The sequence below is a fragment of the Myxocyprinus asiaticus genome, chromosome 29 (genome assembly GCF_019703515.2).
Source record: "Myxocyprinus asiaticus isolate MX2 ecotype Aquarium Trade chromosome 29, UBuf_Myxa_2, whole genome shotgun sequence".
In the NCBI taxonomy this organism is placed as follows: domain Eukaryota; kingdom Metazoa; phylum Chordata; class Actinopteri; order Cypriniformes; family Catostomidae; genus Myxocyprinus; species Myxocyprinus asiaticus.
The window spans coordinates 3,880,579-3,905,406 of NC_059372.1; the positions used below are offsets into that span (position 1 = coordinate 3,880,579).

General features: G+C 40.3%; 1 protein-coding gene across 6 annotated transcripts in view; it reads right to left on the bottom strand.

The window, feature by feature from the left end:
- Positions 1–1,454: 1,454 nt before the first annotated feature.
- Positions 1,455–24,828, bottom strand: part of LOC127420310 (zinc finger protein OZF-like) — a 106,976-nt gene continuing 83,602 nt past the window's right edge. Inside the window, exons 1-4 of one of the 6 annotated variants that reach the window (XM_051662508.1) lie at positions 16,854–16,890; positions 16,245–16,356; positions 15,551–16,145; positions 1,455–11,033 (exon numbers count right to left, since the gene is read on the bottom strand). In XM_051662508.1, coding sequence (XP_051518468.1) covers positions 9,949–11,033; positions 15,551–16,145; positions 16,245–16,268 — 1,704 coding nt within the window. In that variant the 5' untranslated portion in view covers positions 16,269–16,356; positions 16,854–16,890 and the 3' untranslated portion in view covers positions 1,455–9,948. Of the gene's footprint in view, positions 11,034–15,550; positions 16,149–16,244; positions 16,360–16,537; positions 16,891–24,828 lie in introns of those variants that run through there. The other 5 variants (XM_051662506.1, XM_051662505.1, XM_051662507.1 and 2 more) reach the window with 5 other exon arrangements.

A 24,828-nucleotide genomic window follows, 5' to 3' on the forward strand; every position in this document is an offset into this window, starting at 1 on the left:
GAAGTGTAGTTCTTTACCAGATTGTGATGAGGAGGAGGGCTAATCAGCTGAGGAGAGGGATAAATGCAGCCGGATGTGGCAGTTTGGGAGAGAGAGAGAGAGAGCCACAAGCAGCTGCTGTGTGTATTTGTTTGTGTCTTTTTAAGCTTTCATTAAACGTTATTGTGATGGTTCGTCTGGTTCCCGCCTCCTCCATGCCCATTTTAAACCTTGCTATACAGATATTCTGCTATTAAACTAGAGTTGCTAGATAAGGACTACAAATACCACAAGCAAGTCAGAGAACGTGCCTGACGAAATGTTAAACCATAGTAGTTCTTATATAGCAATTTGTTAGCAATATCCTTTAAAAAAAACAAAAAAACATAGCAGCTTTAAAATTCATGTTTGGTGTATGACTGTGTGTAATTAATGTTGTAAAACAAAACTTCCAAGTATTTTTAAGTAATTTTTACTCATAAATCCAAAACTCCCATTATAAAAACCCATAGGAAAATCCAGAGGGCTCGAAAATAAGGGAGTTATGTAGTCCAAAATCCAGTTTTTGGACTACAAACTGAACCGCTCTATTGTCATAGCTGTGTCCCAAATGACACACTATACACTTACATTATACAGAACACTATGCATATTTCATATAGCATATGAAATTTCAAAGTGTAGTACTATCCCAAATGAAATACTATGGCTGTGTCTCGTTTGGAAGGCTGCATACGTCATCGAGGCTTCATAAAAGCGAGTAGGACACTTCGAATCCAGCCTTCGAATGCGACCTTCTTTCATGTGAATTCGGAAGATACATGAGGTGTATCCTTCGTGGACACTCACAACCCACAATTCTTTGCTTCAATGGAAATGTCTAAAAAAAAAATGACGCCAATTTGCCCGTAAATGTTGAAACGCAAGAAATGTTAATTCCCAAGTTTAAGTCCCTCAGTAGATGGGTGCAGAGTATATAATATGTATAAGTATATGAATATATAATTAAAATAAAGTATTAGACTAAAAGTACACCTGTAAGATCTATGTTAAGGAAAAATCAAACCTAAAAATGACCTTTAGTGAATGTTTTTTATAAGTTATTTTAAGGTTGTCACGCAAAAACCTCACTGCAACTTTTGGTTTAAAAACATTATAACCTAAAGTTAATGTTCCTAGTTTGTTAGGAATAGGCTCCCAAAAAGATAACTAAACAGGAACGCTATGCTAACGTTAGGGTAACGTTCTGTGTTTGCTGTGGATTTGGAACGTGCCCCATGAATTCTCCAGGACTGAAACTAACCATTTTAAAATTCCCTGATATTTCCAAGTTTTCCATGACCTTGGGAACCCTGTTATAATAATTTGTTTTTATATTATTCGCTGATTGATGTATCCAGTCATTTTTATTTGTTTAGCGCTTTTCACAACACACATCATTTCAAAGCTGCCTTACAGAAAATCATGCATTAACAGTAAAAGCTGTAATATAGATATTTCTTCGAGTCATAATAATGCGGTTTCATAAAAAAATAAGATGATTGTAAATTGCGCCATGTAGGTTTGGATTTTGTTTTCCCTTAATAATAACAACCTTCATTTAAAAACTGCATTTTGTGTTTACTTGTGTTATCTTTGACTAATATTTAAACTTGTTTGATGATCTGAAACATTTAAGTGCAACAAACATGCAAAAAAAATAAGAAATCAGGAAGGGGGCAAACACTTTTTCACACCACTGTATATAAGGAGAAAAGGAGAGGCCCTAAAACAGGTCCCTGTGGCACTCCATTTTTAACTTTAGTTTGATCTGACAATTCCTTGTTTACACAGACAAAGTATACATAATAGGACCTAAACCAAGCTAATACCGGTCCACAAATGCCAACATAATTCTCATAGATGTGTGCACTTTTATAATATAACAGAAGTCTGCATACCCAGAAAAGTCCACGTGTCTTATTCTGAAGTTATGTGAAATTGCATTAATTTTGGTTGGTACTGAAATGTGACATACTACATTATGGATTGTTGTAAAATGTGTTCAGGCTTGTATGCAAACTACATTTTGTCTCCAGGCTCAACAACTTCTTACACCACAGTGACTACATTGCTCTGTAAAATAAAGTCTGACCAGCACTTACGACTGTTTTGATATGAATAGTAAAACATTTGACTAATTTCTCCGCTGGTCACCCAGTATTTTTTTTGTACTCCTTTTATTTCTATTTACATGTACAGTCAGCACACTATACATCAAAGCACTTTGTTAGAGATTGCAAATAAATTACATCCAATTTAATAATACCTCAATATCCAATCTTGACATTTTTTGTGTGTGTGTGTGCGCGCAATTTACTCGTCCCTCCTTTTCTTAAAAAAAAAAAAAAAAAAAAATCTGGGTTACAGTGAGGCACTTACAATAGAAGTGAATGGGGCCAATCCATAAATGTTAAAATACTCACTGTTTCACAAGATGTAAACAACATGTGTGTTAACTAGAGCTGTCAGAAGTACACTGATCAGCTGTTTTGAGTATTTCTGTAACTGCTGATCTCCTGGGACTTTCACACAACAGTCACTAGACTTTACTCCGAATGGTGCCAAAAACTAAAAACATCCAGTGAGCGGCAGTTCTGTGGACGGAAATGCTTTGTCGATGAGAGAGGTCAACAGAGAATGGCCAGACTGGTTCGAACTGACGTCTACAGTAACTCAGATAACCACTCTGTACAACTGTCGTGAGAAGAATATCATCTCAGAATGCTGTTCTGAGATGCGGGTTGGTGCTGTTTTGGCGACACGAGGGGGACCTACACAATATTAGGCAGGTGATTTTAATGTTGTGGCTGATTGGTGTAACTCGTAATTAGCTCGTAATGCTATTTGATGTACAAAACAAGCCCAGATGGGACTTGTGATAGAAATAAAGTATTTTTTCACCTGTGTAAGGTGCATTTTAATTATCACAGAAGCACGTAAAATTTTAACACTCACCAAAACGCAGAATGAGCCGTTTTTGTTTGTAAGCACTCTTCATGTGGATTTCAAAGCAGGCGCTGGCATTTCTGCCCTGACGTGTATCGTGAACGCAGCTTCATGATTGCTGTAACAAAGCGGATAGCCACAGTCTACCTGCAGACTAATGTTGTACAGAATTGAGTTTAAGAGATTTAATGAGCATTGCAATGAATATACAACATATGGGGGAACTAGTCCTTTCAATTTGTCAAACTTCACTTAGACTATGGGAAATGTTTAATGTTACTTGAATTGGTGCTATTTTAGAGCAGTTCAGTCTTTGTACTGTGGAAGGCTTTGTTTGGAAAATGTTAAAGCATTATATTGTTACTATTGTTTTGTTTTCTTAAGATGGAAATAAAAGCATTTTGACAGGAAAAGAAGTATATATGGTTTCAAAAAATTTCAGCACTATCAAAATCTGCGATCAATCGTGATTAACTACAATTATGCGATTAATCATGATAAAACATTTAATCGACTGACAGCACTAGTGTTAACATGATTTTAGTGTGTGAAAATCACTAGCCATTTCTGTTTAGTTATATCCAATTTTACAACTTCGCTGTCATGACGACGTAACACTATAAAACTACAGTGAAAAAAAACAATTTAAACAACTTTGTAGTTCAAATACAGAATTCATGTATGTGATTTTATAAAATTATAAGCTTCACATTTCTACCTTTAAACACTTTAAAAATTTGCCCCATTCACTTCCATAGTAAGTCATTTTTATTTGTAAAATGCTTCACTATAACCTCAATTTTTTTCTTTTTTTCAAAGAAAAGGAGGGATGACAATAATTTTTTTGTGGTAATCAATATCATGCCACAAAGGCTACTGATTGAGCTTAACTTGTATTAAACCTGGAATATTAAAGCAATTGCCACTAGTCAGAATGGAAAACGTATCCGGTTACACATGTAACCTCGGTTCCCTGAGATGAAGGGAACGAGACATTGTGATAACTCTGGGGGGAATTCCTTCTCTGACAACCTAGTTGAAACCCTTGTACAATAACACCAATCCTCTGATTAGCAATGGTGTTTGAGTACCACCCCTTTAGACGCACAGTTGGCCTATTTAAGTGGGTGCTTAATCACCATTTCTTCAGAATTTTCTGACTGAGGGACAAGAGGGCATCACTTGTACCTCTAAACTCTTAAGTAGTAGTGCGGCCAGATTCGCAATGTCTTGTTCCCTTAACTTTAGGGAACTGAGGATAGATGTGTAACCGGAGACGTTCTCTTTCAATTTAGTTCACTCAACATTGCAATAACACTGTGGGGAACAGAGTCCCATCACGCCGCATTTTGTGACATCATACCCCCAAACATATATAAAGTTGTGCTCAAAAGTTTGCATACCCCTGGCAGAAATTGTGAAATTTTGGCATTGATTTTGAAAATATGACTGATCATGCAAAAAAACTGTCTTTTATTTAAGGATAGTGATCATATGAAGCCATTTATTATCACATAGTTGTTTGACTCCTTTTTAAATCATGATGATAACATAAATCACCCAAATGGCCCTGATCAAAAGTTTACATACTCTTGAATGTTTGGCCTTGTTACAGACACACAAGGTGACACACACAGGTTTAAATGGCAATTCAAGGTTAATTTCCCACACCTGTGGCTTTTTAAATTGCAATTAGTGTCTGTGTATAAATAGTCAATGAGTTTGTTAGCTCTCACGTGGATGCACTGAGCAGGCTAGATACTGAACCATGGGGAGCAGAAAAGAACTGTCAAAAGACCTGCGTAACAAGGTAATGGAACTTTATAAACATGGAAAAGGATATAAAAAGATATCCAAAGCCTTGAAAATGCCAGTCAGTACTGTTCAATCACTTAAGAAGTGGAAAATTCTGGGATCTCTTGATACCAAGCCAAGGTCAGGTAGACCAAGAAAGATTTCAGCCACAACTGCCAGAAGAATTGTTCGGGATACAAAGAAAAACTCACAGGTAACCTCAGGAGAAATACAGGCTGCTCTGAAAAAGACAGTGTGGTTGTTTCAAGGAGCACAATACGACGATTCTTGAACAAAATTGAGCTGCATGGTCAAGTTGCCAGAAAGAAGCCTTTACTGCGCCAATGCCACAAAAAAGCCCGGTTACAATATGCCCAACAACACCTTGACATGCCTCACAGCTTCTGGCACGTTGTAATTTGGAGTGACAAGACCAAAATAGAGCTTTATGGTCACAACCATAAGTGCTATGTTTGGAGAGGGGTCAACAAGGCCTATAGTGAAAAGAATACCATCCCCATTGTGAAGCATGGTGGTGGCTCACTGATGTTTTTGGGGGGGGGGCTCTAAAGGCACAGGGAATCTTGTGAAAATTGATGTCAAGATGAATGCAGCATGTTATCAGAAAATACCGGCAGACAATTTGCATTCTTCTGCACGAAAGCTGCGCATGGGATGCTCTTGGACTTTCCAGCACGACAATGACCCTAAGCACATGGCCTAGTTGACCCTCCAGTGGTTACAGCAGAAAAAGGTGAAGGTTCTAGAGTGGCCATCATTTTACATTTATGCATTTGGCAGATGCTTTTATCCAAAGCGACTTACAGTGCCCTTATTTCAGGGACAATCCCCCTGGAGCAACCTGGAGTTAAGTGCCTTGCTCAAGGACACAGTGGTGGTGGCTGTGGGGATTGAACCAACAACCTTTTGCTTACCAGTTCAGTGCTTTAGTCCACTACGCCACCAACACACCATCACAGTCTCCTGACCTTAATATCATCGAGCCACTCTGGGGAGATCTCAAACATGCAGTTCATGCAAGACGATGCATGACCTGTAGGCATTTTGTCAAGACGAATGGGCAGCTATACCACCTGCAAGAATTTGGGGCCTCAAAGACAACTATTACAAAAGACTGCACGCTGTCATTGATGCTAAAGAGGGCAATACACAGTATTAAGAACTAAGGGTATGCAGACTTTTGAACAGGGGTCATTTCATTTTTTTCTTTGTTGCCATGTTTTGTTTTATGATTGTGCCATTCTGTTATAACCTACAGTTGAATATGAATCCCATAAGAAATAAAAGAAATGTGTTTTGCCTGCTCACTCATGTTTTCTTTAAAAATGGTACATATATTACCAATTCTCCAAGGGTATGCAAACGTTTGAGCACAACTGTATACTTGAATTAGAATATGAATAAGAAGTCACAGGCCTAAAGGACAATGACTTATACACTTGAAGACATGTTTTATAAATAATTTATGAATAATCTCACGTGGCGAACCCCAGTTGGAGAGTTAAATAATCTGGAAATCTAAATGAACCGTATAGATACACACAGTATAATTTTAACCTTTTCACAACCGTGGTTGGAAAAGTAGGTTTTATTTCTTACTGGGAGTGCTTGTGACTTTAAAGGGGCAATTTAACAACAGCCTACATACAGGTGGCTGTGTCAAACATAATCGGTAGCCCACCCGTAATAAAGGGCTTGGGCTCCCCCACTGGTCCGAACTCCTGCAAGGACACACCATTTGTCCATGCCCATGAAGAGGCCATGCCTCTAGTTGAATGTGCTTTGACACCAATAGGGCAATTCAAGCCCTGTGATTCATAAGCGAAGGCGATCGCATCAACAATCAAGTGAGACAGCATCCTGCATAACAAAGAGCTGATCCTAAACTGGCAGGTGCACTCAACATGTGTGTGCAAGGCATAAGAAACGCATAGACTGCACTTCATCTGAATTAAATGGTGGGGGTAAGAAGGCATGTAAACAGACCACTTGAGCCCTGAAGGGCGTTGATAAAACCTTAGGCACTGTGACAAGGAGGAGGGTGGGGCCGGGCAGTGAGTCCACACGCCCAGCCCCCAATCGTGAGTGCCTTCAGCACCAGGTTTAAGTACCAAGTCAGCACGAAAGCAGGGAGTGGGGGGGTTCAAGCGCCTTGCTCCCCTAAGGAATTTATGACTATATCATGTCTGCCAGCCTCTGGGGCATGATATTCCGAGATAGTCGCTACATAAACCTTAAGCATTGACGGGGTAAGACCAGCATCCAGCCACTCTTGAGGGAATGTAAGGATCTCAGCTATGGAGCAATTCACGGGGTCTTCGCCACACAACCAGCAGAACTGTTTCCTTGTCCTCTCTGACTTTGCTGATGACAGAATATAGGCGTACTGGGAGAAACGCATACTTGCGTTTTGCAGGCCATTTGTGGGCCAAGGTGTCCACCCCCAGGGGGGCTTGGGACATGGAGTACCAGAGGGGACAGTGGGCATTCTCTGCAGAAGCGAATAGGTCAACTTCCGCTTTGCTGAATACTTCTCAAATTCTTAGAACCATCTGAGGATTAAGTCTTCATCCCCCCAGTAATGCTCCTTGGGGTGACAACAGATTGCAGTGATCGAATTCCACCCTGGTGATTTATTTACAGCACTAATGTCATATTGTCAGAACGAATCAGAACATGGTGATTCACTATGTTAGAATGAAAAGCCTTCTAGTCTAGTAAGACAGCTAGTAGCTCTATCCGATCAATACATTTCGTGAACGTACGGGGAAGGGAAGGACTTTGAATTGATACACAGTTCCCTCGAACGCGAATCTCAAAAACCGCCTGTGACATGGCGCAATTGGTACATGAAAGTACATGTCCTTCAGATCTATTGACGCAAACCAGTCCTGAGGACAGATGTGTGATAAGATCTGTGTCTGAGTTATAATTTTGAATGGGCGCTCCGCAAGCGTGCGATTCAAGCATCTCAGACCTAGAATGGGCCGAAGCCCTCCACCTTCGGAAAAAGAAAATAACAACCGCTGTGGGCGTCGCAGTTCGGAGCAGTCTCTATCACGCTCTCTGTGAACAGATTGGGGGGGGGGGGGTGTTCCGTCAGTGCAGGGGTCGGTCTGAAATGGTGGGTGCTTTTTTGGCAGCGCTGGAGCAGCGGGAGCGGGGTTCTTTGCCGGGCACTGACAGGAAGTAGAGCGGGCCGGGTGAGAGGAAGAGCAGTTTTTCTTTGGTAAAAAGTGCTTCATCGGTTGGAACTGCTTTTGTGCCGCGATGAAGCGCTCTGCAAAGCCTTCCATGGCGTTGCCAAAGAGACTGTCAGGTGACACAGGGGTGTTGAGGAGGGCGGCTTTCTCTGCAACATGCATCTCTGTGAGAGTCAGCCAAATATGCAGATCCAGAACCACAAGGCTGCTCATCGCTTTTCCGATGGCCTGAGCGGTAGCCTTTGTGGCTCGCAGTGCCAAATCTGTAGCAGTGCGAAGCTCTTTGAACAGCTTTGGATCTGTGCCTTGCTTATCCATTTGCTTGAGAAGTTTGGCCTGATAAACCTGGAGCACGACCATGCTGTGGAGTGCTGAACCAGGTCCCTCAGGACTTAAAACAGAAGAGGCGGGTGGGAGGGCACAGGAGGCTGGATCGTCCTTCAGAATGAGCGAGATCCTAGCATAACAATTGAAGATTCATGCCTTTGCAGTGAGGGCAGTCTGTCTCCATGAGAGCTGCTTCGGGGTGGGCACGGCCCAGGCAGCGAATACAGCACTCATCCTCGTCCGATGGCGGGATGTGCCGCTCGCATATGGAACACTTGCGGAATGACATTTTTAAGGAAGTGGGTAGGTCTACAGCTGAAGCGTCACGTTGTTCAATGGCGAGCGTCTGAAGTGAAGAACCCATTCACCGAGAGCATCTTTGACAGCGAGGCGGAGAAATCTTCACCGGAATACACAGGGGAGCGGGGAGTCTTCTCGCTGCAGGCGCTAGAAGCACAGGTGACAAGTCGTCCTGTGTGCGTCTTGCAGAGAAAGTCCCGTCAGCTGAAGGTGTATCTCGATGGCGAAGTAGAAAGGATTTCCAAGATGAAGATGATGTTTGCAGTCTTGAAAGAAGAAAATTCTGAAAAAATGGTGATTGAGCGCCTGCTTATATAGGCCTAAAGGGGCAGGGCTCGAACAACATTGCCAATCAGAGGATTGGTGTTACTGTACAAGGGTTTCAACTAGGTCGAAAGAATTCCCCTTAGTGTTATCGCAACGTCAAATCATTTTTATTTGTACAGCGCTTTTCACAACACACATAGTTTCAAAGCAGCTGAACAGAAAAACATGCTTTAACAGAAAATGAAACTGTAATATCTATAAAGTCTTAGTCATCATTGTGTAACTGTAAATTGTGTATAAAAATAAATATAGTTAAATAATTATTGTAATTATAACTCCAGTGAGCAAGCCGAAGGCGACTGTGGCAAGGAACACAAAACTCCATAAAATGTTGATTAATGGAGAAAAATAACCTTGGGAGAACCCAGGTTCACTGTGGGTGCCAGTTCCCCGCTGGCTAACATCATGAATATAATGCCAATATTAGTTATTTATGTGCAGTGCAAGTCATGGTTTAAAATGATTAAACTAAGTAAGTGTTAAGGGTCAGTGTTTAAAACAAAGATTTTGTATGAACTGTAAGATTAATGACTAATGTCTTTGAAGTCCATCCTGGATTAACTGCAGAAGTTCACATAGATGCATTGTCCTTGTTAGTTGGCTGATGAAGGGTTTTGTTGACAATTAATTGATAGTCTATGTATTCCATTTCAAGAGTGTAGTCCATCATTAGACAAAGGTGATGTTAAGTGAACTGAATCGAAAGGGAACTACGTACTACAGAAAACATGAATTGTGAAAATTAGACGTGATCTGAGACCTTTATATGGTTTATGCAGTGCATGTCATTGAAGAAACTGTAAGATCTCATGGGGCAAAAAAAAATCACCAACACATGGCTTCTGCAAAATTTCACATTTAGTAGGATCGTTTGGAACACAAGAACAACAATACAGAACAACATAAATTTTCATGACGTGAGTTGCACAATTTAATAATGCATGCATCTAGTCTAATGTTTAAAGGTGTTGCCATCTTGTGGTGGAGTCATCACAATAATTAGATACAACTAACCAGTATGGATTCTCTCATGTGCTTTTAGGGACTTTGGCCAAGTGAAGCTCAATTCACAGTGTGAGCACTTGTAAGGTTTCTCTCCAGTATGAATTCTCTTGTGTGTTTTCAGGTATTCTGACCGGGTGAAACTTTTTTCACAGTGTGAGCACTTGTAAGGTTTTTCTCCAGTATGGATTCTCTCGTGTGTTTTAAGGTTTCCTGACTGAGTGAAACTCTTTTTACAGTGTGAGCACTTGTAAGGCTTTTCTCCAGTATGGATTCTCTCATGTTCTTTCAGGTCTTGTGACCGAGTGAAACTCTTTTCACAGTGTGAACACTTGTAAGGTTTCTCCCCAGTATGGATTCTCTCATGTTCTTTCAGGTCTTGTGACCAAGTGAAACTCATTTCACAGTGTGAGCACTTGTAAGGTTTCTCCCCAGTATGAATTCTTAGATGCCGTTTCAAGTTGCTGGCTGCAGTAAAGGTATTTCCGCATTCAAAGCACATATGAGTGCTCACACCGGTATGAATTTTCTGGTGCTCCTTAAAATAGGACAGGCGTGTAAAACTCTTTCCACACAAAGAACACTTATAAGGCTTCTCATTTGTGTGAGTTTTCAGATGTTGTTTTAGGTCTGAATTCAAAACGAATGTTTTTCCACACTTATCACATTCAAATGCTGTTTCTCCAGAGTGACAGCGGAGATGATTCTTGAGATTTACCGGATCTGCGAAACTCTTTCCACAGTGACGGCACTTGAAAACTTTCTCTCCTGTGTGAACTCTTGTGTGCAAATTAAGAAGTTCTTTACGTGTGAAACCTCTTCCACACTGATGGCACGAGTAAGGCTTTTCTCGAGTATGAACTCTCATGTGTATATTAAGCTGGCTTTTATATGTGAAACTCTTTCCACATTGTGAGCAGGTGAAAGTATTTTTGGCTGCTCTTCTTTGATGCTTTATTGGTGATAAATTCTTCTTAGTCTTTGAGCCACTCAAAGTTTCTTCTCCAGTTATTAAATCATGATTTTTCTGATACTGAAGTTTGTCCTCCACTTCATTCAGTTCTTGACTTTTTTCTTCTACTTCCATCAGCTCTAAAATGAACACAATAAATTGACAAAAATCAATTTAAGAGGGACAAATGTGGAACATCAAATTGAAGCCTAATTTAATGGCAGAACAAAAACATTCAGTATTTGTGATTTTTTGTGTTTGGGCTACTGTGGGTATACTGCATGAAAATTAAGTGGCACAAAACGCAGTTTGCCATTTTTCTAAGAATTTGATAGTTGCGCTGACATTTCAATACCACGTCTTAACTCAGCGCTAAGTCCAAATTCAGTTCCTGCATTTGCAGGAAATTCCACCAGCAGGTGGTAATAAAGTTCATGTTGAAACTCTTAAAAAATAGTGGATTTATTTTGTGGGTATTTACAATTGTATTTATTATCTAATTTATATATATATATATATATATATATATATATATATATATACACACATATATAATTATTTTTTTTTGTGATTTTGAAGTCACTGCAAAAGGGGCCCATGGAAGGAGTTGGACAGAGTAAAAATGTTTTTGACCACTTTGTTATTTTGATCATATTTTAATTTTGTTTGAAGTATAATTTAAATTAAGAAATATTTTTTCAATACATTCATTTAATTTTTAAAAATCAATGTCGACTGGTAGAAGTGAAGTGTGTGCAGATACAATCACTGTTAATACTTGTCATGATTTGTGTGTCAGCAGATGAAAATGATTAATAATACTTACATTCTCTGTAATTTAACGGAGCCAACATCCATATCCTGAACCACATTTTCCATGCATATATACAGAACGTGCCCCATTTAACAAGGACGCACAAAATAATGTAAATCCATATTTGTATTCTATCAATGCATTTCATACAATTTACACCACCAACTTCTTATGAATGTGCTGTCTTTAGTTATATCTCTGGTGCTTGACAGGGAATGGACTGTATAATAGGACGGAGACGGTGCCTGAGAAGAACCTCCATTGACCCGATTAGCACCTTGCGCACATGATTTCGCCAAACCCACTTGCACCTAGACTTAGTGCACGCTTGCACAAACATACCAAAACTTCATTGCCATGCCCATTGACTTTGCGCTTATGACTCAAGGCACTGCGTTGTGCATAAAGCTTGAGCTCTTAAACTAGGGCCCTGCGAACTGAAATGCACGATCCAAAAGTAATAATAGCCACAAAATTTGTAAAACAAATGTAAGGGTTGGCACTCCTAAGAACATGTCCTGTTTAGTATTTATTCATTGTTTTCACATAAATAGGGAAAAGAATGGCGTTACGTACATGACGATTGTGAAAGCGGCATTTACATGTTAGGGAAAACCATCCATAGTGGTTTAAAAACCTCTAAAACATCAGTATGGTATACATCAAGGCTGCATGATGGATTGAAATCACCTTTTGTGGTTTAGTAATCATGCAAGGCCAAAAGGCTGCTTGTTAAAATACAGTCTGCATTGACCGCTTCAGTCAGTGCTGCATGAGTGAGCGGCACCCTCTAGCACGTGTGTGCGACACATGCTGAGCAGCGAAGCAGTAATACATTTTTCATTAAAATTACAATTCAAATCGCTAAGTTTGACTAAATGTTCTCTTCCCAAATACTGACTTTTAACACAATAAGATTAAAGGTGCTGTAAGCGATTTTTTCATGGAAAGTTATGCAAAAAATATCCCACTCCCTTAAAGATATTACTGAAATAAATGTTGTAAGATATCTCACCGGTCTCTGAGACAGCTCTAGACTCTATAAACAGCAAACAAAAATGTGTCCATGGACAATAACACTTTCTGCCTGTCAATCATTTTGTACGTTTTCGTAGTATTGTAGTTGCAGTGAATTATTGAGGCATAATGCGTTTTTATGGCATGTTGTTCATAAAAGTTGTCAGCTGAGGGCGCTATTGTGCTGCTGTTGTTTTTAACAACCGTTTCTGCTCTCAATGGACTACTTGCTTCTGCGTTCTAAGTAGTGCGGCTTAGACGTTTCCGGTTACAGCGTTCAGAGCGCCTACGTGCAGAGATTTATTAATTGGAAGACAGATTATTTCTATTTTTAGGGCTGTCAGTTGATTAGATCAATAAATCATATTTTTGGCGCTAACGTGACGTCTCAATTTTATAATTTGCTTCTAAATATATTTTTTCCTTTTCAAATGTAGCTAAACTCAGCTCCTGAATAATAAATCAAACATATATAACCTGCAGCAGTCTGTTCATCTCATTAACAAGTGTTTCATTCGTTAATGATATTTCATACCAGTTGAGATTCAACGATGAATTCCACCATACAATGACTGCAAATGAATTTTCTTTGGATAAATGCCCCAGATGTATTTATTTATAAATGCATTAGCTGTTATCTTACTCTGACCATGCTTTAAAATCACTAAAAACAGAATGAAGCAGTTGTATTTTCAAATTAATTAAATAAAAATCTGCTCTAAAATATATTCAACCACACTACATATATTTAATCTATTTCAAACGTATTATCTTTAGCAGCTCTTATGCATTTACATTTCAACATTTATCGATATACACTAATTACCAGTAAAACAGTGACACAAAATAAAGATTAAAACATACATTTTATAAAAACAGGGTGATGCATGCGTTCATCGCATCTCTCTCCTCCCTCACATATGGAACATCAGTGACTGAAGCACAAAGTTGTTTAATTCAAAGAGCGCCGCTGGTGCCGACACCGTTTGTCTCCTTCCACCTTTTGTCATTTGTGTTTCGAGCTGATCTGTGGTTAAATATCTGCTTCAGACCTCCGTTTGAGGAGAAACGGTGAAATACGCTTGGATTGGAGTGGAGCCATTGCTTTCTCAGATCGGCTCAGGCTGAATTAAGGCTCTGGAAACTCCACTGAATTTTGAAGAAGCTGTACATTGTAATGTTCAGAATATTTCTTCTATCTCTGAAAAGATCCATACTTTAAAATACTGCATCGAACACTCATTTTAAGTGGCATTTCAGGAACTAGGCATCTACGGCACATGTAAACGCATTCAACCAGAAACTAGCGGGCTGCACTATTTCAAAGTGGAAGTACATCATGAGGCTCAGTGCAAGTAGTCCATAGAGCACATTTTGGTATCTTTGGAGTTCGGGGTTTTGGAAAGAGGGGGCATGGCTAATCCAGCTGCTCAGTCTCGTGGAAGTAGAATGGCTGAAATTGCTTACAGCATCTTTAAAACATCACAGATCAAAACAATAAAGAGCAATCTATCTGAATCATCATGGTAAAAAAAAAAAAAAAAAAACTCTGATGTTTCAAAGTTTTCAAACTGGGGGGCGGGGTGCCAGAGCATGTCAGGGGAGGAGTGAAGAATGATGTTAAATTCACAACAGACCATAGTCTAGGATGACCATACGTCCTCTTTTTCAAACCTGAAAAAAACGTCCGGCCAGGATTTCAAGATTGGCTTGAAGTGTCCAGGATTTGGCTTTATCTTCATATTGATGTGATCTCTACAATTAGGACTATCATAAATTCTGTTTGATACTGCGCATCGGTTTTCATGCGTTTACGAGTCCTTATGTGATTATTCTGGCAGAGAGTGCGCACTCTTTCAAAATATTTAGATTCTAAAGTAGTAGATTCTGTTATGCCGTAATTAATTTGTATACATCTAAATATATATTAATGTCTGCATATGCTCCTAATACTTTTTTAAAGACATAAAAATGAAACTGTTGATTTTAGGCGATATTCCAATACTTATCTGTTCAGATTTTAACCTTGTGGTGGATCATTTGGATAAATCTGGTGGCGGTATGCTACTACTTATCAGGCCACTGCATCTATATTTTTCAAAGCCTTTATGGCTGAGTTAAACGTTGTAGACAGTTGGCGTATTAGGAATCTCATTGTAAGGGAGTACACTTAACAGTATTTTTCAGGACATCATAAATGTTTCTCCCGAACTGATTATTTTCTTATCTCATCTGTTTTACTGAACTTCATTATGGACCATGTTCCTGTTCAAATTTAAATACGTCCAGTTTTAAGTGTTGGCGCTTTAACATGTTTCTTCTTCAAGATAGAAGAGTTTTTGGGACATATTGAGAAGTATCTTAGTAATTTTACTGATTTGAATAATACTCCAGATGGGCGACGATGACGAGCCGGAGGGGCGGATCATTCCGCCACACCCCTTACTCTTTGGGAGGTTACATTATGTGCAATTAGAGGTAGCTGTATATGTATCTTATTCCTCTAAAGTTGCTAAAGCGCAAAATGAGAAAATTGCTTAATTAAAGAAAATATTCAAAATGTAGAAGTGTTACGGAAACAATATTCTGATGCAGGTAAGGCTACTGTTTTAAACTATTTGAAGGCACAATTCAAAGAGGCATCCAGTGTTGCAGCTGAGTTTTTGTTACTTAGAAACAGACAACTGTATTATCAACATTCTGAAAGATCAAGCAGTCTGTTTGCTCCAAGACTCAATCAGTCAGAGCGACTGCCATCCATAGATGGTGTCAGTGACTTCTCTGGTGTTCTTATAAAAGTGTAAAACATTACAGAAAGAAACGTACCTGAAGGAAGAAAATCATCTTCATCACTCTGTTGTTCCTCTGCTGTGGTTTCATCATCATCATCATCATCACTCTGTTGTTCCTCTGCTGTGGTTTCATCATCTTCATCACTCTGTTGTTCCTCTGCTGTGGTTTCTCCTCTCATCTTCATCAGGTTCCTGCAGTCCAGCAGCTTCACTGAACACATCTTCATCTTCACTGGTGTCTGCAGCATCTGCTGTTCTCCAGCGTTACAGACAGAAGCCAGAGACTCTGTGGAGGTTTGATCATCATCATCATCATTACTCTGTTGTTCCTCTTCTTTTATCTCCTCCTGCTCCACTTCATTCTTCACTGGTATCTGCAGCATCTGCTGTTCTCCAGCATTACAGACAGAAGTCAGAGAGTCTGTGGAGGTTTGATCACCCTGATTACCATCAGTAGAACAGAGTAAAGTGAGCTGTGAGTCCTGTGTGTCTCTGGATCTCTGTTCAGAGAGTTTGTCCAGCAGTCGCTGTGGTGTGGACTGATCTCTGCCGCTCCACACTGAATCCTGACATTCTGTGGAGGTCCCATCAGTCACACACACTGAAGATTGACAGGAAACCTTTTCCAGCTGCTGACAAACACAACACAATCACATCTTTACCGTTCATCATATCACATCATTTGAAAGCTTACAATCTCAACTTTAAGGATGAAATGAATGTTTAACCTGTAACCTGTCCTCTCTCTCCATCAGCTTTGTCTTCAGTGACGTCACCTCACTAATCAATATCCAGCATGGACAGATCAGTTCCTACTGATTTACAGCAGATCACATCCACCTGCTCTCTCATGATGAACATATTAACACAAAAACATCATCATTATAATGGACTGACATTCATCAAACTCAAAAATATTATTATATGATCATATACAAGAACAGCTCTGTTAAACAAAATATCTGTTTCTGAGATGTATGAATATAAATGTGTGCTTTGAGTTTAGTTTAATTTTCCTTACAGCAGGAATATTGAAAAATATTAATCCACCTGTTTACGACATACAATCGCCTTCATTGAACTCGTTTATAATCAGCAGATTGATTTAACAAGCTCTTTAATCAGAAATTAAACAAGATATTCTCAGATTTCTCCTTGTTTCTCCTGAAACTGAATATTTTAAAGCGTCTGTCACAAAACCGCTACATACGGCGATAATAAGATTATTTTACGATCATTATTAAAACGCCAAAGAGAGAAAAACAACATGCACAGAAAAATACACATCAAAATAACTATAAATCTCACAAATTATGTAAAACACATAAAACGTGTACCTAACAGAGCGCTCATACTGTGAGTTCTTCTTGTGTTTAATGAAGGTTTGCAAAACAACTTCTGGTGATTTTCCGCCAACTACTGGACTGGAGTGTGGATGAGTTTGGAATCCGTTTCGAAATAAAATAATAATAATAATAATAATAATATGAAAAAACAACTTGTATTTTTATTTAGCAATTATTTGCCTTGGTAAAGTATTCATTAAAACAGTTTCCCCCTTTTAAAAATATACATAATGTATTCGGAAAATTAAGTTCCCTTTCGACTCAGTACACTTGACATTGCGTTTACTAACACATATGGGGGAGTGCCTTCTTAGAGAAACCTCTCTACAATAACGCCAATATGGTGTTTTGGAACCACCTGTTTTGGCGCGAAACTGTCCGCTATAAAAACAGGTGCACAAACACCATTTCTTCAGAATTACTTCTTTCAAGACAGCGATCATCTCTTGTCTAGAAGCTCTCTGCGTTCGCCACCGATATACATGAGTCAGTGGGCGGAATCTTCACGGGAAGACATTCCGCTCCCCTGCACTGCTCCGGCGAACATAACTTCGCCTCGCCAGTGGACGCTTCGCTGGTGAATGGGCCTCAGCATCATGATTCCCCGCAGACATTTGAATCACACACTCATAAAGCACCTATTCAAAATGATTACTCAGAAACGGATCTTATCGCATGTACGCCCACACAGTTGGTTTGCGTCAACTGATCTGAAGGATGTGTACTTTCATATCCAAATTGTATGACATCACAGGATGTTTTTGAGATTCGCATTTGAGGGAACAGTGTATCAATTCAAAGTCCTGCCCTTCGGACTGTCTTTGGCTCCTCTCATGTTCACAAACTGCATCGCTATGGTTCTTACACCTCTGAAACTGAGCGGCGTGCGCATCTTGAACTACCTCAATGATTGACTGTTACTGGCACAGTCAGAGGCTCTGTTATGCCAGCACAGAGAATTACTGCTTTAACATCTAAACAGCTTGGGCCTCAATGTGAACTGGGTGAAGAGCATGCTCTCCCCAAGCAAACAAATCTCCTTTTTGGGAGTCCACCTCGACTCCACGAGCGGGCGCGCACACCTCATGAGCAAGTGCATTCAGGCCATTCCACAGTGTCTGTCTCAGTTCAAACTGGGGAGAACTCTTCCACTGAAGCTGTTTCAAAAAGCATTGGGATTTATGGCACTGCATCCGCTGTCATTCCATTGGGTCTCTTACATATGAGAGCTCTTCAGTGCTGGCTCAAGCACCATGTGCCATAGCAAACTTAGCGCCAAAGGCTCATGTGCATCACTATATCCCGCCGCTGTATAGCTGCTTTAGCACCCTGGACAGTTCCTGCCTTTTACCAGCGAGGTGTCGTGCTGGGTCAGGTTGTCAGGTGGAAAGTGGTGACTACGGATGCTTCCTACACAGGTTGGGGGGCGATGTGCGATGGATGCCTGACTTTCAGCACCTGGACAGGTGCAAAGAAAGTGTAGCACATCAACCGCCTACAGCTATCAGCTGTATTCCTAGCCTTACAGGCTTTTCAGTCAGGAATAGCGAACTGTCATGTCCTGGTTTGCTCAGACAATATGACAGTTGTGGCATATATAAACCACCAAGGCAGAATTCATTCACCACCACTGTTGAGACTGACGCATCACCTCCTCCTATGGAGCAAGTGTCATCTCCTCTCCCTGAGATTGCCTGAATTATGGTGCGGACCTATTGTCATGTCAAGGGGTGATATCGGGTGAATGTAGACTTCATCCTCAAACTGTATTGAGGATTTGGGAAATATTCGGCAAAGCAGAAATCGATCTATTTGCCTCAGTGGGGAATACCCACTGTCCCCTCTGGTACTCGAAGTCCCAAGCCCTGCTGGGAGTGGATGCAATGGCCCACAAATGGCCGGTGAAATGCAAATATGCACTTCCCCTGGTGTTCCTGATTAATTGTCATATGCAAAGTCCGAGAGGACAAGGAAACGATTCTATTGGTTGCGCCGAAATGGCCCAACCAGCCATGGTTTCCGGAAATGATAGAGATGCTGTACAGCTCGCCATGGGATATACCGCTGAGGAGGGATTTCCTCTCTCAGGCACAAGGCACAATCTGGCATCCCCAGTCCAAGTTGTGGAACCTGCATGTGTGGCCCCTGAACGGAGCGTGCTAAACATGCCAGAACTGACACATACAGTCATGAACACCATTTTACAGGCCAGAGCGCCATTCAGGAGACGCCTCTACACGCTAAAATGGAATGTGTGCACTGATTGGTGTCTCTCGCATGGCAAAGACCCAGTAAACTGCCCCATACATGAAATTCTCATGCAAGCATGATTTAATAGGGGTGCAATGACACACTAAGCTCACAATTCGGTACGGTTCACGATATAGGGTTCACGGTTCATGGTTCGATACTTTAAATATTTAAAAAAAGAATACTGAAATGAACAACAATGTTCAACAAACAACATGTTTTCTTATTTGTACATTTTGCAATCAAAACTGCAGTAATGGGAATATTAAGTAATGACAGCTTAGCCCTAATATAAATGCTAGACATAAATTATCTTGATATGTAAAAATAAACAATCTTCAAACAGATTCTTTTGGATAAATGAACACTAACTGTAGTCAAAGTTTCAATTTCCTTTTCTGTAAATCACAAATAGAATTGGGCTGTCACTGAAAAATAAAGTATGAAATTAGAATTAGGAAATTTGCACCCTAAACTTCTTAATAAAACTACTAAAGTACAATTAAACTAAACTTTAAAAGGTAAAACATAAACAAAAAGTCTTGAAACATATTAGGTGGAATCCGTCATTGCTGACCACTGAAAATGGCCTCATGTCCTTTGCCATAAAAACATCTATGCATCAGGTTATTTCTTGCACTCTCACATGAATGCGACAATGGGGCTGTAAAACTACTTTGCAAAGATGTCTGGCCTTTGATCACTCACTTTGTCATATGCTGCTCACGGAGTTTATCGTTGTGGTGATGTTGCACATGCAGCATCATATTGGACATATTGGAAGATGTGTACTTTATAGTTCTTTTACAGTATTTACATACCATTCTTGTTTTTTCTGTAATCGTTGGTGGAGCAGTCGTGTAACAGGAAAACCAAAATGTTGCCATACATCTGATTGAGGATGGGGCATCCTCTGTTTCCACGTCAGTTTCAGTTGCACTCATTATTCAACACCTTTCTAGCAGCAGCTGCTAGTATGCTATGAAGTGACTCTGTTCACATCACTGTGTGACGTAGGCGTAGGACGTTGCGCATCATGCGTATAGTAGAGAACAGAATTTTTTTTTGGAAAAAACCTCCAGTCTCCACGACACATATTGTCATTTTTTGAACCGCGATACACTGCGATACACAATATATTGTTACACCCCTATGATTTAATCATAAAGTTCCTTAAAGGAGCAAGATGATTAAACCCACATCGGCCGACTACAGTCCAGACTTTGGACATAACTTGAGTCCTAAAAGCTCTCGTAGGGCCCCCCCTTCGAGCCTTTGGACTCTGTTGATTTGCGCATGCTCTCCGTTAAGACCGCATTACTGCTGGCTCTTGCCTCAGTAAAATGGGTTGGTGACCTACATGCACTATCAATCAACAGTTCATGTCTGGAATTTGGCCCTGGTCTTTCAAAAGCCACTGTCAAACCCAGAAAAGGCTATGTGCCTAAGGTCCTAAACATGCCCTTCAGGGCGAAAGTGGTTCACCTTCAGGCCTTCTGCCCTCCTCCTTTTAGTTTGAATGAGCAACAATCATTGCATTTGTTATGCCCTGTGCGGGTGATACACGCATACATTGAGTGTACATGGAAGTTCAGACTGTCTGATCAGCTCTTTTATGCTATGGAGCACGCACGAAAGGAATGTCCATCTCCAAGCAAGGACTTTCTCACTGGATTGTCGATGCGATTGCCCAGGCTTATGAGTCGCAGGGTAAGACTTGCCCAATAACAAGAGGCATGGCCTCCTCATGGGCATGGATGAATGGTGTGTCCTTACAAGACATATGTTTTGCAGCAGGACGGTCTTCTCAAAACACATTCGCAGGGTTTTACAACCTAGACGTAACGTCTCTCTCTTCACAAGTCCTCTCTGTTTACAGCGCTTGCTATTCATTGGCCAAATATATATACTTATGATCCTCCCTTTAAGGACAAGCTCCCCATCTTTTTACACAACCTCCTGCATTCAGGCCATTGTAATTTACTATAAGTCACAAGCACTTACATTATAAATAAACTCCCTTCCCGACTGGGTTCATGAAGGAGTTAATTCATCCTATATGACTATAGTTTATATATTAATTCTGAGTGCTCCCCTCCTGGCCCAACATGAGGGTCACTCACTGCGTCATACTCATGTCAGTCGGTGTCCCACGAGACTGCAGCGTAATGCTTCCTTTCCGGGAGGTTATGTCGTGTAGTGCGGCGTGATGGAATTCTGTTCCCCATATGCGTTAGTAAACACAATGTCAACTGTACTGAGTTGTAAGGGAACGTCTCGGTTATGTACGTGTAGGGCTTTACTGGTTGTTTAGATCAGTGTTACTATCAGAAACAATTGATAATTATTTATTTAGTTATTAATTAATATTTAAATTAATTAATTGAATCTTAACTCATTAAAACCTCATATGGGGCTCCAGTAAATGTAGTGCGCTACGTTTAGGAGCGGGTTTGGTTATTAGCAATAATTAATAATTATCAAAGATAATTATTAATTATTAAAATCAATAGGACATTGATGAGAATCAATGTTAGCTTTTTCTAATCCTTTAAATCAACAATTATCAAAGATAATCGTTAATTGTTAACATCGATGAAACATTAATTAAAATTAACACTAGCTTATTGATCATTCAAATTCAACAATCATCAAAGATAATTATCAATTATCAAAAATCAATAGAATATTAATAAGGATTAACATTGACGGGGCACCACCCTGGAATCAGGGACCAATAACCAGATAGTATAATAGTCTCAATATTAGATTGTTTTCTTAGGAAAATCGACATCCGAAGAATATCGATTTTTGGGAAAAAACAATGAATGAAGTCTTGAATCCGAGCACTGACATCCCGTCAGCATGACACAGGTGCATGCAAAACAAACCAAAACACTTCTCTTTGTAATATAACAAAGTTTATTTATGCAGTAATATCAATTAATAATTAATACAAAGCAGTCAATAAACTTCCAACTTCCAACTACAAACTAAACAGTGATATGATTAGATATGGAAATCAAAATAATCCTATAACACATGAGGGTGTGTGTGTGTGAGAGAGCAAGTGTGTGTGTGTGTGTGTGTGTGTGTGTGTGTGTAAGGAGGGACACGCACAAAATGGCGGACGTGACTCTCATGGAGATTGTGTCAGGCGAGACTTCCGGCCAGAGAATATGGGCGGAGAGAAACCAGTCAATGGTGTCTACCAGTTACTGCGTGTATCCGCTTGTACGATAGCTTAGGGACAAAGCTGAGCTTTATCACGAAGCTATCTACTAGCCAAAAATGTGTCCGAGAATGTTTGTGAGGGGTCGCGTGCGTGTGTGTGTGTGTGTGGTTAGTACGAGAGAGAATTAAGTGATGGCCCCAAAGCCGGTTTTGCGATCATGGGAGAGAAAGCAGCTGTTAGTTTATCACTCGGAGACGTGGTGGATGGCTCGTAAACCGTCCTGGTCTTTGATTCTTTAATGGATGAACTCAGTTTGTCGGTCTCACCCACGATGGCGGAAATGCACAACAGTCCAATGTGGTTGGACCACAATACAGCAAATCAAATTCGTGATAAATAATACCCTCAACTCGTCCAGCGAGATGGAGATTGTATGACCACAGTTTCAAGTCGGACGTTACTTCCTTGTGCCACGAGGCTGCACCTGAGAGCACCGATGAGCTGTGTCTACACACGGCGAGCAAAGTTGCTGGAAGCAAATCCCGGAAGCATTTCAGAGGTATTTCTACTCCTGATGATGTCATGGTTGAGGGACATTCTGTTGTGTGCCTCATCCAATAGGAGTTGAGAGTTCGATCTCTTAGTGAGCAAGGCTTCATGGGATTTGTAGTTTGTTTTGGACTCTCTTTGTTTGATTTTGGTGTGATTTTTATCAGTATAATTTATGACCTGGTATGTGGGGGCCTGAGTTAGGTTTTACGACTGTGTTAGGCCTGCCTTTGTCTTCTGTCTGAATACATGAGGCCCAACATATGTAACCTCAGTTCCATGAGATGAAGGGAACGAGACATTGCGAACGCTAGCCACACTACAAGACTCAGAGTTCTTGCGGCATGAGCGATGAGCTCCTTGTTATCTGTCAGAAATTCTGAAACCTGTTTTTATAGCGGACAGTTTCACACCAAAACAGGCGGGGCTCAAACACCATAGCCAATATTAGTTTTAGATAAATTACCTTAATACTGATTTTGTATATTAAATTTTCCAATTATCTGTAACTAATCTGTAGGCTGTTATTTCCCGGAATGTCCACGGAAGTTCGCGTAAAGTAATAATTACCAGAGTTTCTCCTTGATTTGAATCCCTTGTGAATTGGTCATGCCAGTAATTTTGCCAGTTCCCGCGCAGATAAAGATTATAGCATGGGCTATTTTATCTTCTATAAAACGGCTGGTAAAAATAACCCCTGGTTATAATCCTGTGCAAACTGACATGCTGGTAAAAAGCCAGTGAATCTGCACTGTCCAACCTGTGAACCCTTTAACATTCGTTGTTTCTCAAGTTATTCAAATTTCTGAAGTGGATGTTGGTCAAGAGAAGACACCAGAAATTGTAAAACACGCTTCATTTCAGATAAACTGCAGATAACTCTGGCTGTTGTGTTTGGACTAATGTATGTTTTTCTTAAGCATTTAATGCTGTCGAGTGTTTATTAAGCCATGAAATATTATTATTATTATTATTGTTTAAGGAAATGAGAAAAGTGGTTAGACAAGCATGTAATAATGTGATATTTCCCCGCGTTTCAGAACAGAAGGAGAAATGTAATGTGAACGGATTGTCCATAGCCTATTTTTTATTCAAAAGTGTAATATAGGGGAGTCACGAGACACCATGCGAGGATCGGACGTGTGAATGGTGAGCTCTGTGCACTTTGCTAGTTTTACCTCTTTTAATGACATAAACTGGTGAGATTCGATACACTCTGTTCTATAAATGTTCTACGAGGACAATATGTCAAAGAATTCCAAATCCTCGGGCTATGAAGACATTAAAATATACTTACGTGCTCAAGCTGACACTCCCGAGCATGCCGCAAGCCTGGGAGACGATTTAGTCAGAGAGGTGAGGGAAATGCGGCGAGAGATGCTGAACATGTCGGCAATGCTGACGAAGGTCGTTGCTGACTTGGAGGATCTTGCTGTGATATGTCAATCAATCACTGCCATGGAAGCGAAGTTCACTGAGGTGGTTACAAGAGTGGGGGATGTCGAGAAACAGATCGATTATCTGGAGTCATTGGAGAGGGAATTATCTGCTAATCCGCTAGCAACCAAGGTAGATTTGGAGCATGTCTGGGAGAAGTTGGAGGACAAGTAGAACCGTATAATAAAATCTGTATTGTCGGAATTCCTGAGGCCGAAGAGGGTCAGGATATGGTGAAATTCCTGGATGGGCTCCTTCTGAATCTGCTCGATATAACAGGCCATAAGCTGTAAATTGAGCGAGCTCACAGGGTTCCTTCTCGGTGATCTGCGGAGGGAGAAAGGCCCCAATCAATTCTGGCCAAATTTCTGAGATCATCCGATAAAGATCTTGTTTTACGCGAGGCAAGAAGTAAAGGAAGGCTTTCTTGGAAAAACCACAGCATTTTCTTGTTCCCAGACTTTGTGATTTCGACAAGAGAAAAATGTGATCGATTCAAGGAAAGCAAGAAACTTTTACATCAACGGAAGGTCGCTTTTGCACTGATATTCCTGG